Source organism: Phocoena sinus, chromosome 20 (genome assembly GCF_008692025.1).
Source record: "Phocoena sinus isolate mPhoSin1 chromosome 20, mPhoSin1.pri, whole genome shotgun sequence".
NCBI classification, from domain to species: Eukaryota; Metazoa; Chordata; class Mammalia; order Artiodactyla; family Phocoenidae; genus Phocoena; species Phocoena sinus.
Genome location: NC_045782.1, coordinates 53225804 through 53239620, shown reverse-complemented (window position 1 = coordinate 53239620; position 13817 = coordinate 53225804). Strand labels below are relative to the sequence as shown.

General features: G+C 50.6%; 1 protein-coding gene across 4 annotated transcripts in view; it reads right to left on the bottom strand.

The window, feature by feature from the left end:
• The window catches only part of SDK2 (sidekick cell adhesion molecule 2), a 264644-nt gene that overhangs the window by 63975 nt on the left and 186852 nt on the right, over positions 1–13817 (bottom strand). For all 4 annotated transcript variants that reach the window (XM_032617354.1, XM_032617353.1, XM_032617351.1 and 1 more), the window contains 7 exons: positions 13090–13257; positions 12050–12152; positions 7653–7829; positions 7178–7314; positions 5857–6004; positions 1955–2095; positions 308–489 (listed from right to left, as the gene is read on the bottom strand). In XM_032617354.1, the coding sequence (XP_032473245.1) occupies positions 308–489; positions 1955–2095; positions 5857–6004; positions 7178–7314; positions 7653–7829; positions 12050–12152; positions 13090–13257 (1056 nt within the window). The remainder of the gene's footprint in view (positions 1–307; positions 490–1954; positions 2096–5856; positions 6005–7177; positions 7315–7652; positions 7830–12049; positions 12153–13089; positions 13258–13817) is intronic.

The following is a 13817-nucleotide window of genomic DNA, read 5'->3' as shown; positions in this document are numbered from 1 at the left end:
AAAATGCTCAGGGTGGTTTTTAGGTACAACGCTAAATGTAAGCTGTTTCATGATCCAGTTAATGGGAAACTTTGCAGAAGGTCCCTGTATCCCCGAAGCCTCTGCATTCATCACACCCACCCCAACCTCTTCATCCATCTTTCCCTCCGTCCTCCCACCCTACGGGGTAGCTGGGCACAGCATGCGACAGCCTGGGACTGGATAAAACAGGTGACACGGTTGAGGCAGTCAGGACTGGACAGTCAGGACCCATCAGGCACGGAGAGGGGGAAGTACCAGCTCTTCCACGGCCACTGTCCCCACCCACCTCCCTGCAGTGTCCACTCGGTGACTTTGCTGCTGTAGACACCCAGTCCTGCGCTGTTGTAGGCGGCCACCTCGATCTCGTAGTTGGTCCAGATGATGAGGTCCTCCAGCAGCAGGTTGTTGACATCAGCGTCCGTGATGTTCTTAAACTGGTACCCAACAGGCAGCCCAGCCAGGCAGTACCTGAGGGGAGAAAGCCAAGAGGAAATGGATTGGAGTCAGCCTGCTGTCCTCGTGCCCAGGAAGCTGTCTGTGATGGTGGAAACCCACATACATGCTGTCCAACATGGAACCGGCTGGCACTGTGGTTTTGGGGCACCTGAAACGTGCTTAATGTAACTGAGGAACTACGTTTGTCATTTACTTTACTTTTTTTCTTAATTTAAATGGCTGCAAGTGACCAGCGGCTACCCCACGGGATAATGCAAGTCCAGGGGATGTGTCTGGACTCTTCTTTTTGACGGGGGAGGAGGACATTGGTAGGATAGCTAGCCAGGGATGCTCAGAGTTCCTGGGAAGATCTCACGGGTCTAGCTTTGAGGGGTCGCTGATCAGAGAGTGGTCTCCAAAGGTTGGGCTCATTTCCTTTCTCCTTCTAGGAGAACGGCTCCCTCTTTTGACAGCCATTCACTGAGGTGGAAAGAAAAAAATCTGAGGCTACATACTCTACCAAGTTCCACCTTCCACTGGAAAAAAGAATGCAGGGTAATAAAGAAATGGGATATGTTGAATCACAGATTGCTGGGCTTATCCCAAAGGTTCTCATTCCATAGCTGAGGGGTAGGACTTGAGAATTTGCATTCCTATCAAGTTCTCAAGTGATGCTGACGTTGCTGGTCCAGGGACCACACTTTGAGAACCACCACCCTTTAGGATTCACCAAAAAGCCCACGACGAGCTTAACCAATAATAGAGCAGCCAAACCAACAGTAACTGCTTCCAAAATCGGGGAATTCCAGGGCTGCGAGTGCACACATTCAGGAGAGAGATGTGTGAAGTTGCCCAGCATCTTGCAACCAGCCAGGGTTCAGAATACTGACACAAGTTCTCAGAAGTTTCAAGTAGCAGGCTAATTTTCTTTTATGAATACCAAATTTTAGTAACAACGTAATAATACACTTTCGGGTTACCAGTAAAGCACCCACAGTCAAATGTAAAAATAAAAGGCTATATACCTGGGTTTCATTTGGCAGTAGGGACCAAAGACAGGACTTCCACTTTTTAACCAGTTCTTGGCCTAGTGATTCGTCCACTCATTGTCTGTCCTGGGGAAATCTGGCCTGCTAGAATATTCTTGGTTTCCCAGGTGGTTGGTCCCCTGGATAGTTACGTGTCTCTGTGTAGCCCTACTCCTATGTAGCCCTGACGTCTGGCAGACTTGCCATCCATACAGCCTTAAGGAGGCTACATTGTATCTCCTCTCTAACCATTCCTATTGGTTTCCAAGGCTCTCACTGCTGGAAGTTCTTCTAGATGTCTAACTTCAATCCTTCCTACTGGAGTGTAGGCATTTCTTGTTGCCTGGTCCTTGTTGATGAAGAAGGACCTGCCATGAATCTGCTCTGTTTTCCAATCCACTCCCTGACCCTCCCTCATCTCTTTCCTCTTGAGTCTGGGCGGCCCTCCTTTCCCTGGTGCGGACGCCTACCTGATGATGTAGCCCTTAAGGATGCCATTCTGGTGGCTCTCGGGAGGTGGCTGCCACTGGATCATGATGGACTGGTTGGTCCGGCCGCTGGCGATGACATTCTGTGGAGGGGCCGTGGGGGGCTCCTCAGGAAGGGAGACCCTGCATAGGAAAACACCAAGAATGGGCAGGGCTTTTCACTCCTAGTCTCCACGGTAAATACGGGAGTTTAATAGGATAGGAAGAGGCCCCACCCTGCTCTGTCCCTGGATGACTCTGCACAATTGCTGTGTGCTTTTGGGCCAGTCGCTTAACCTCTCTGAGCTTGCTTCTTTACCTGTAAAAGCAGTATCATAAAGTCCACTTGCCGGCTTTATGAGTGGTTGAAGCTCGAATGACACAATGTATATGGAAGTCCTTTTAAAACACTGTAAAGCACCAGATATGTGTATTTTCTGTGCGGTTGAGGGACACAGGCCTTGGTTTCCCATTTGTCAAAGAAGCTGCTGTCGGGGTTGATGACGTCATGAGTGTTCAAGTATTTTAGAAGCAGGAGTGTCAAATACTCACCTCCCAGTTACCGGCTGGCGGTGAACTTGAACCACGCTTCCTTTACGAACCAGCTGAGCCCCGGCAGGGTGGGGCAGGCCGGGTAGGGGTGGCGTGGTGTGTGCGTGAGAGTTTGAGCATCCCCGTACCCCCCGAAGCCCAGTGCTACTGCATTTCTTTCTCTGGCATGGCCAGGGGACACAGCATTCCACTTCTGTGTTTTTCACATAACTGACATGCATCCATTAACAAAAGTTGATTATTTGTGATGGATGTCTTTCCCGTTTTGTTTATGTTTTTGTTTCCTGATGGATAGCTCTTCCAAAACATCCTGCACCCTCCCATGGCTTTGTAAAGCCTAAAGTGAGGGTAATCTAACCTTTTACTTGCTGACTCGGGACGATTCGTTAGAAAGATGAATCAGCATTACACAGGGAAGCCCGAAGGACTGGAGAAGTTATAGGATGGTTTCCCTACACTTCGAGGCCTCTTGTTATTGGGATTTCGTAGCTCTGAAGGATTGGGGCTATGTCCATTTTTTTCCCCTGCACCACCTCTCGTGGTCCAAACGTGGCCTGGCACATAGTAGGTGCTCAGTAAACAGTGAATGAATGAATTCTATAACCGCTCTCCATGCCACGCTGTTAGCTGTCACTTCTCCCTCCTGTTAGAGTGTCACAGCCCCTGTGGCATCCCCCTAGTAAAAGCCAGAGGGATTCAAGCTTATTGGAACTGTGGGGAAACCACAATGATTGATTTAACCCAGTGCGGGGGGGTCTGTGTACACGCCAAAGAGCGTCTTTTAAAGAGCAAAGTGCATTCTTGGCTCCCTTAGCAAGTACTGTTTGCTATTTCTATTTGCCATTATTTCTGGGCTCTCAATTCTGTTCCATTGGTCTGTGTCTATTTTTTTTTTTTTTTTGGTTGCATCATGCAGCTTGCAGGATCTCAGTTCACCAACCAGGGATTGAACCCGGGCCACAGCAATGAAAGTGCTGAGTCCTAACCACTTGACTACCAGGGAATCCCCTATGTGTCTATTTTTATGAGTAGCATACTCTTTTGGTTTACTATAACTTTGTAGTATAGTTGGGAATCAGGAAGTGTGGTGCCTCTGGCTTTGTTCTTTGTTCTCAGGATTGCTTTGGCTATTTGGGGCCTTTTGTGGCTCTATACAAATTTTAGAATCGTCTTTTACTATTTCTGTGAAAAATGCCGTTGGAATTGTGATAAGGATTGCATCGAATCAATGGATGGCTTTGGGCGATATGGACATTTTAACAATATTGACTCTTCTAAGTGGGAAAAGGATAGTCTCTTCAAAAAATGATGTTGGGAAAACTGGATAACCATATGCAGAAGAAGGCAATTGGACCTCTATTTTACACCACTCCCAAAAGTGAACTCGAAATGGATTAAAGACAAACTTAAGACCTGAAACTATAAAACTCCTAGAATAAAACATAAGAGAAAAGCTCCTTGATTTTGGTCTTGGCAGTAATTTCCTGGATATGACACCAAAAGGACAAGCAGCAAAAGCAAAAATAAATAAAAGTGGGACTATATCAAACTAAAAAGCACCTGCACAGAAAAAGAAACAACAAAATCAAAAGACGACATAATGGAATGGGAGAAAATATCTGCAAACCGTGTATCTGATAAGGGGTTAATATCCAAAATATATAAAGAACTCATACAGCTCAACAGCAAAAAATGAAATAATCTGATCAAAAAATGGGCAAATGAGCTGCAAAGACATTTTTCCAAAAAAGACATAAAAATGGCCAACAGGTCAATGAAAAGGTGCTCAACGTCACTAACCATCAGGGAAATGCAAACCAAAACCACAGTGAGATATTACCTTACGCCCATCAGAATGGCTATTATCAAAAAGACAACAAACAGGGCTTCCCTGGTGGCGCAGGGGTTGAGAGTCCGCCTGCTGATGCGGGGGACGCGGGTTCGTGCCCCGGTCCGGGAAGATCCCACGTGCCGCGGAGCGGCTGGGCCCGTGAGCTGTGGCCGCTGAGCCTGCGCGTCTGGAGCCTGTGCTCCGCAATGGGAGGGGCCACGACAGTGAGAGGCCCGCGTACCGCAAAACAAAAACAAAAACAAAAAAGACAACAAACAACAAGTGTTGGTGGGGATGTGGATAAAAGGGACCCCTCGTGCACTGTTGGTGGGAGTAAAAACTGGTACAGGGACTATGGGAAACAATATGGAGGTTCCCCCCCAAATTGATAACAGAACTACCACGTGATCCAGCTACCCCACTTCTGGGTATATATTCACCCCAAAGAAATGAAAACAGGATCTCGAAGACATATCTGCACCCCCATGTTTACGGCAGCATTATTCACAATAGCCAAGATATGGAAACACCCTAAGTGTCCGTCAACAAATAAATGGATAAAGAAGATGTAACATAGCTATACAGCGAAAGATTTTCCAGCCATGAGACAGAAAGAAATTCTGCCATTTGCAAAAACAGGGATGGACCAGCAGGGTATTATGCTAAGTGAAATAAGTCAGGCAGAGAAAGACAGGCAGAGAAAGAAATGAAAGACATTTGTATGTGCAATCTAAAGGAGCTGAACTCAGAGGAATAGAGGAGGTGGGGGGCTGGGGAAGATGTTAGTCAAAAGGCATAAATTTCCAGTTATAAGAATAACAAGTTCTGGTGGTGGAATACACAGCATGGTGATTATAGCTAAGAATTCTGTATTATATACTTGGAGGTTACTAAGAAAGTTGATCTCAAATGTTCTCACCACGAAAAGAAACGGTAATTATGTGACAGGATGGAGGTGTCAGCTAACACCATGGGGGTAATCATTTTGCCATAGAGGAGTGTGTCAAATCAACGCATTGTACACCTTAAACTTACATAATGTTACAAGTCAACGATATCTCAATAAATCTGGAAAAAATAAAAATACACATAAAAAAATAAAGAGCAAAGCACACAGCTTTGGGGCATGGAATTGGTGTCACTATCATTCTGACCTGATGTCTTTTTTCTTACTAGAGGAGGCTGCTTGTTCTATGGGGGTCTAGGTGGCTAGAATGCGCCTCCTACACAAGTGGGTGTTAAAACGCGTGAACTGCTGTTTTTATTAAACTTTCATCATTTTAAAAAAGCTTTGTTGGAGGCTTCATGGGGTCTGGCACCATGCAAGGCACTGCATACAGAGATCCGTGTAGATCCTAGACGTCTTTGGAAATTCACACGCGTTTAACAATGATGGCAACCCATGGGGATGTAGAGCAGAATGGGGTTAAGTCTTGGAACTTGCATGGCCCACAGTGAGAAGGACAACTCAACTGGGTTAGTGAGTTGAGCCCCTGACAGACACCCACCCGGCTCCCCTCACCTCTCTGTGTCTTTGCTGAACTGTCCTTTCCCCACGTCGTTTACGGCACAAAGACGGAACTGGTAGGAACGTGCGGGAATCAAGCCCTTGACCATCACCGAGGTGGCCTCGGGGTCCACACTGGCCAGAAGCACCGTCCAGGGGGCATCTACAGGGACAGAGGGTGGAGGCTGAGGTAGGCATCTTGGGGGTGCACGCTTCTTCCCCACCCTCCATTCCCAGCAGGGGTCCAGCCTCGTTTGGGCTGGCAGGGTAGTACCTCCCCAGCTTGGTCCAGTAGAGGCTGGTCACGTCATTTTTCTGGGTCCCCTTAGCCTACAGGTCCCAGGGGGTTGGGGGGTCGTGGGGAGGGAGCAAGGGCTCATAGGAACTGAGAGGCATTTGTCTTTTCTATCTTTTTTGTTTTTTCTCAAATTGATATGCTCTAGCAAACTGTATTTGAAACACCACTCAAATGATTCCTGCTAATTTTGGAGTTCATGGCTTGGGGATGGAGGATAAAAATTAAAAAAAAAACCCAAGGGCTTCCCTGGTGGCGCAGTGATTGAGAGTCTGCCTGCTAATGCAGGGGACATGGGTTCGTGCCCCGGTCCAGGAAGATCCCACATGCCGTGGAGCGGCTGGGCCCGTGAGCCATGGCTGCTGAGCCTGTGCGTCTGGAGAGACCACAGCAGTAAGAGGCCCGCGTACCGCAAAAAAAAAAAAAAAAAAAAAAAAAAAAAAAAAACCCAAACTAATGGCCAGGGACTTCCCTGAGGGCACAGTGGTTAAGAATCCACCTGCCAATGCAGGGGACACGGGTTCGAGCCCTGGCCCGGGAAGATCCCACATGCTGTGGAGCAACTAAGCCCGTGGCCACAACTACTGAGCCTGCACTCTAGAGCCCGAGAGCCGCAACTACTGAAGCCCGTGCGCCTAGAGCCCGTGCTCCGCAACAGGAGAAGCCACTGCAACAAGAAGCCCACGCACCGCAACGAAGAGTAGCCCCCGCTCGCCGCAACTAGAGAAAGCCCGCACACAGCAACGAAGACCCAACGCGGCCAAATATATATATATATATATATATATATAAATAAATTAATAATAATAAAAAAAACCCAACAAAAAACAAACAAAAAACTAATGGCCAGTGTCTTGGAGGCTTCTGGGTGGCAGGTCCCAAGTCCAGCCTGTGCGTCATCTCGTTCAATTGTCACACGACTGCAGGATGCCGTGGCTCATTCTACAGATGAGGGAGCTGGGCCGTCCAGAGGGTTGGCTCAAAGGCACAGACGTGGGGTTGCCCTGGCTGCGGTCGGTGGAGGGGTGGGAGCAGCCTTACTGTTCTCCGACATCTCCAGGACGTAGCGGATCAGCGGGCTGTTGCCGTCAAAGGGCTTGGCCCACGTCAGGTTGATGGCCCTTCTCTCCGCGGCGCTGAGAGTCGCCACTGGGTGCTCAGGGGCGTGAGGCAGCTGCCTGGAGGAGACAGGTGTGGCGGGGCCCCCCCGTGAGGTCTAGAATCAGGTGACACCCAGGACTCAGTCTGAGCTCCCATGATATCTGGTGCTCGGCCCCCGAACCCAGCCTTTGGGGCCATCTAGCTGGAGATTCTGTGCACTGGCTTTGGAGCCCACCTGGCCAAAGCCATAACCCAGACTCCCCGCCCCTGACAGGGGCCGAACTGAGCTGGCGAAGGCCTGGAGGATGCTGGGGTGAGGTGGGCGAGTTCAGGTCACACCTGGCCAGGTGGCCTGCCTAGACGCAGCCTTCCCTTTGCTGCCTGCACCCCTTTACCCCCCGGAGCCTGCCCTCACCTCACACGCAGGTGGGCACTGCGAGAGTCGTTGCCTCCGGCTGAGAGCACCCGGCAGGTGTAGGTGCCGATGTCCCCGGACCACGTCTGCGAGATGTGCAGGGAGCTGTTTCTGTCCAGACGGATGCGGGGGTTGCCCTCCATGCTCAGTGTGGCCCCATCCTTCTCCCAGACGTACCTGAGAGTAAGAAGGACCGCTATGTAAAGAGAGGCAGGGAAGGCAGGGTTGGGGGGAGGCTGCTGGGGTGGGCACAGCCCAGGGCTGGTCTGGAGCAGGGAGCTCCAAAGGTGGGCAGGGGGCAAGCCCCCAGCCACAGCGGGGGCACCTGCAGCCCATCACGCCTGCGGGTGGGGCCCTTGGTCCAGGAGCGTGACCGCATCATTACCCACCATTCACACCTTGAGTTCAGGTCCAGGTCACAGCCTGGCTGCTTTTGGCCGGAAGCCATAACCAAGCGGTGCAGAGTGGACAAAAGGTATTCTCCCAAAGAGGTTAAAAGATTAGGGTTGGAAAAAGAATGAACGTCTCCATGTAGACTACACGTGGGGATTGGTTTTATGAAGGGAATCATTAGATCAAGGCATCACTGTGACAAATTAACTTTGGCATCTAGAAAAATCACTTTAGCTTTGGTCAGTCAGTACAAAGGGGAACTTGAGAAACTACACACATGCCCGTGCCTGACAATGAGCCATACCTGCTCTGGATTTGTTCTGGAGGAGACACAATAATTGTCATCAACACACACAGGGTGCCAGCTCCTGGGCTGCTTCCCCCCAGGGAAGGGCAACCAGGGAGACCAGGGCAGGAATGCGGTCGGGCTGGGATGCTTTCCTAATAACCCATCAGTCGCTCAATGAAGGGACAGGGTGATGGGGCGGAGTCACAAGGCCCTAGAACTCTCTGGGTTTAGGGAGTGTGAGATGGCTGGGGAGAATGAGCCTGTAATATATATATATATATATTTTTTGCGGTACGCGGGCCTCTCACTGCTGCGGCCCCTCCCGTTGCAGAGCACAGGCTCCGGACGCGCAGGCTCAGCGGCCGTGGCTCACGGGCCCAGCCGCTCCCCGGCATGTGGGACCTTCCCGGACCGGGGCATGAACCCGTGTCCCCTGCATCGGCAGGCGGACTCTCAACCACTGCGCCACCAGGGAAGCCCTAAATAATATTTTATAGTCCTCAGGAAATCAAAGATGTGCAAAAATATTTAGTTATAAGGACATTCAGAATGATATTTCTTAACGAGCAAAAATTCAGAAACAATCCACACACCCAGCATTAGGGAACTGGTAACAAATTATGTGGCATCCACACAGTGGAGGACTGAACAGTCATATAACTGACAGAGGAAGAGATTCACAATAGGTTCATAAGGGAAAAAAACAGAGTAAAACACTGTTTCTAGTTTTTTCAAATGACACCCAAATACTACTATCTCTAGTGAAAGGAAACACAGATTAATCTACTTTTCTACTTCCTCTCTCTCCATCCCTCCCCATGGTCTTTGGTTTACCTGCATTTTCTATATTGTGCTCCTAAAACGGATACCTATTAGCTGTATGATAAGAAAAAACAGTAACAATAGTGATTAATATTAACAAGGTGGACTGTTCGGATTCAGTCTAGATCTGCGTTCAGATACCAAACAGAAGCAACTTTGGAGGTTTTCCATGCTGCCACCTACACCTGCCCAGCCTGCGTCCCCTGGAGCCCAGCTTTATTCTGAGGATATGTAACCAGGATTAAGTGGCTACCACTTTAGTCTGATTTGGTTGTTCAAATCCTTTCCAGTCTGTCTACTCAGGGAACCCCCGGTATGTTTCCTGCCGCCAGAACAGGGATTTTTAATTCTGGCTACACATCAGAATCACTTCGGGGACTTCTAAAAAATACTTAAGTCTGGGGCTCACCCCACCCCTAAGACTCACCTCAAGGAGGTGGAGGGCTGCCGGGAAGCTCCCCTCCCCCAAGGTGATGGAAACCAGGCGTGCGTGGGAGATGTCGGGGTGGCCTTGGCCACAGATTTTGCCAGTTTCGGGGGATGATGGACCAATTCTGTTCCCTCCCCCATCTAAAAAAGATTGTCCTAGATGGGTAATTCCACTCTAAGGCGAGGACCCCTCCAGTAAACTGGAACAGTGATTTCCCATCTGTAGTTCACTGGCGGTCCTGGAACGTGGGCCTGCAGATATATTGCAAAGGGTCCCTAAATCTCTCTGTTCACAAGAATTGTCCAGAGGATGAATAAAATGTGCAAGTTTTTCCCAAGTATTAGTAGATAGCATTTGAATAAAATACCAATTTATTTTAAAGTTTTACTGACTTGATAGGGCTTTTCGTTACAATAAAAAATTTCAATTAATGGATGTTAAAATAATAGCGGCTATTTATGTGTGGGTCTGAGGCCCACAGCAGTGTTCTACGGGGAGAACATGTGGGTTCTCCTGGAAGACATTTTTATAGTTGGTATATTAATTTTTTTAATAAAAATCTAATAAACCCTGGGATAAGCATATTCTAGATTATCTGTTGGCCATGTTCTAACTCCACCTATGTGATTTCAAGGCTCATGTCTGCATTTGATGATGGCTATCCTAAAGGGCCAATGTTTCATGTTTAATGAGGTGTTTCTCCAACTGGGGCCTGAGACAGATCCTCTGAGAATGGGTGTGGACCTAAAAGCCTAGTACCCTTGAATGTAAGGTGGTGCAGCCACTGTGGAAAACAGTATGGAGGTTCCTCAGAAAACTAAACGTAGAACTACCAAATGATCCAGCAATTCCACTCCCGGACATATATCCAGAAAAAACTATAATTCAAAAAGATACATGCACCCCTATGTTCATAGCAGCACTATTCACAATAGCCAAGACATGGAAACAACCTAAATGTCCACGGACAGATGAACAGATAAAAAAGATGTGGTACATACACACGATGGAATATTAGCCATAAAAAAGAACAAAATAATGCCATTTGCAGCAATGTGGATGCAACTAAAGATTATCATACTAAGTGAAGTAAGTCAGAAAGAGAAAGACAAATACCATATGCTATCACTTACATGTGGAATCTAAAATATGACACAAATGAACTTATCTACAAAACAGAAACAGAATCGCGGTCATAGAGAACAGACTGGCGGTTGCCAAGGGGGAGGGGGTTGGGGAAGGGTGAACTGGGAGGTTGGGGTTACAGATGTAAGCTTTTATACACAGCCTTTACACAACAAGGTCCTACTGTGTAGCACAGAGAACTATGTTCAATGTCCTCTGATACACCAAAATGGAAAAGAATATACATACATATGTAGAACGGAATCACTTTGCCCTACAGTAGTAATTAACACGACATTGTAAATCAACTATACTTCAATAAAAAATAAAATAAAAAAGGGGAAGTAAAGCCAAAAAAAAAAAAAAAAAAAAATTTTTGGTACCCTTGCCTCCAACCTTGGTTTCCAGGGTCCCATTTGTCACGGCCATACAGACTGTCATATACCCAGTGGCCACCAGGTGGGGCCCCAGGACACAACTGCCTCCTGAGCAGAGCTCGCCGTTACTCCAAGTGGCATCAGTGCCCGGCCCTTCCAGCTCCGTGCCAGTTGCTTTGGCAGTGACATTGCCCATAAAATAGAGAAGCAGCACGGAGGGAGTATTTATTTCTAAGGAAACAGTGACGTTTTCTACTCAGCATCCCAGAGCTCAAGGGAGAGCCTGAAGGGACCATTTTGTTCCTGCTTTAGTTCCAGGAAGTGTCCTTGTGCCCAGCCTGGGAGGGTTCCCAGCTTTCGTGACTTTCTCGGCTTCTTCTGTGCTCCCTGGCCTCTCCAGGGCGTTCCACGGCGGGACCTGGTTCCCTCCAGGCCGAGTGGCTGGCCGAGGTCTGGGCTCCCAAGGAGGACGGCGGGGGTGGCCCCAGGCTGGGCCTCTGTCCCTCACATGTGTCCCTTTGAGGGTCACCTCAGGACCCTTTCCCTTCCTAGCCCTGTCACTGCTCCCACGCCTGTTTACCCAGACCCCCCTGCTGTCCACGCAGTGGGCGGAGGGTCTAAGGCCTGGGGGGGTGGTGCTAGCAGGGGGTCCCGAGCAACCCAGAGCCTCTACCTCTCCCCAGACAGATGCCTCTTTCTCATCCCTTCCCTTCCGCCCTCCTCCACTCCCTTTCCTCCACTTCATCACCCCCCCAGCCCCTTCTCCTCCCCCCACCACCCTGCCCAATTCAACTCAGGCTGGTCAGTCCGCCAGGCATTTACTTAGTATCCCCCATGTCCCAGCCCTGCACTAGCTCTGCACGGGCCACACTTACCCGTGTATACACTCGCCCAGCAACCAGCTACCCCCTAAAGCTGCCCCTCCCCTTCTGCCTACAAGGGGCCACAGCCGAAGGAGTACCTGACAGTCACTCGGGGGTCGTGGGTCACTCCGCACATCATGGAGGCCTGGGTTCCCTTGATGACGCTCTGGTCCTGGGGGGGCTTGGTGATGCGGGTCCGGGCTGAAAGAGAGCAGGGAGATGGCGTGGTGGGAAGGGAAACAGGTGGGTCCCACAGAGACAGGTGAGATGCAGGTGTAGGGGAGGGGGACCTTCAGGTGAACGGCACCCGAGTGGCTGAATTCTACGGGTGGCCTGGTCTGCTGTGGTCAATGTCCCGGAATGTTAAGAACCACGCACTTCCACGGTACGTGATTCTTGGAAGCCACGATCACAGTGGGGGCTCTTTTAATTTTGCTCCCACAAACCCACGCAAGGGATGAAGAAAGATCAGGGCTGTGTTCCCAGCACACCAGTGGTCCAGCCAGGGTAAAAATAGGATCGTCTGATTCCGGGTCTAATGCATCACATCACCCACCAGGCCCCTGGCGCTCAGCCTAGAAGGGCGGCCCACACCTACGTGTGGTACCAGATCCCAAGTGGTACAATCTGAGGGTGGGAAGGGGCTTGGGAAGTTGCCCCATAGCAGGGGTCACAAACCACAGCCTGGGGTCGAGGCCAGCTGGGGGCCTGGCTGGGTAAATTCCCCCGTCCTGGCACTCAGCCACACCCGCTGGATTCACCACCGTCTACAGCTGCTTTCTTGATGAAACAGAGGAGTTCATGGAGCTGTGACAGAGACTGTTTGGCTCACAAAGCCTAAAATATTTACTATCTGGCCCTTTACAGAAAAAGTGTGCTGATTTCGGCCCTAAAGTCTATGCCCATCAGCTCTCTCTTCTCTCAGCTTGGCCAGGCACGGCCAGAGCCTCGCTCACACGGCATCACCCACGGGACCTTGGCCTTCCTGTGGCCTGTCCTCTGCATTGATCTGTCCAGGTCCTTCTCGTAAGACGTGCCGGCTGGACAGACACGCGGATGTGGAGCTGTAGGGGCTTGCGCGCGCTCAGCGCCAACTAACCAACTAACTAAAGAGCTCCCGCTTGCCCTTCATACTCACCCCACACGACCAGGTCGGCCGAGGCTTCATCGACCCCCCGAGAGTTGGTGGCCAAACAGGTGTAGGTGCCGGCGTCGGAGGTGTGCGTGGGGCTGACGAGCAGGCTGCCGGATTCCAGGAGCGTGAAGCGAGGCAGCTGGACTGAGCCGCTGGCCAGGATGCGCTCCCCTGGGGCGACACGGGGTGGGGGGGGATGCATGGGTTCAGGCTGCCGCCCTGGCACACTGACATCGCCAAGGGCCTGGACGGCACTCCCACCCGTCCCCGGCCCGTCTGGGGCAGGGTGAGCTCCGGCAGGCTCCCAGCTTTAGAAAGGCTGGAAGGGCCACCGGTGGGGGGACGGTGGTGGCAGCGGGGCTGGGGAACAGAATGGTTTCTGACTTGGTGATGGACACAAGGGCACACGGTCACAGAGTGGGTGGCCCAGAGCCCGGGTCTCCTGATGTCTCTCCACCCACCGCGCTGTCTGCCCTTCACCAGAGGAAGCCAGCACTGTCTCTTGACGCTGCCGGGCACAGCCCTTGGAGGCAGCTGGCACCTGGGCTGGGGGGGAGGGGACAGAGAGCTCTGACAAAGTGGTGACAAGCATCCTGTGGGAGGATGCTCCTGGAGAGTCACCTGCAGGGGAGCGGAGGAAAGTGATGTGGGGGCGGAGAGGGACACATAGGGCGGGGGCAGCCCTTGTCAGGACGGACCTCCCTCTGCAGTGGGACCTAGGGAGGCCTGGA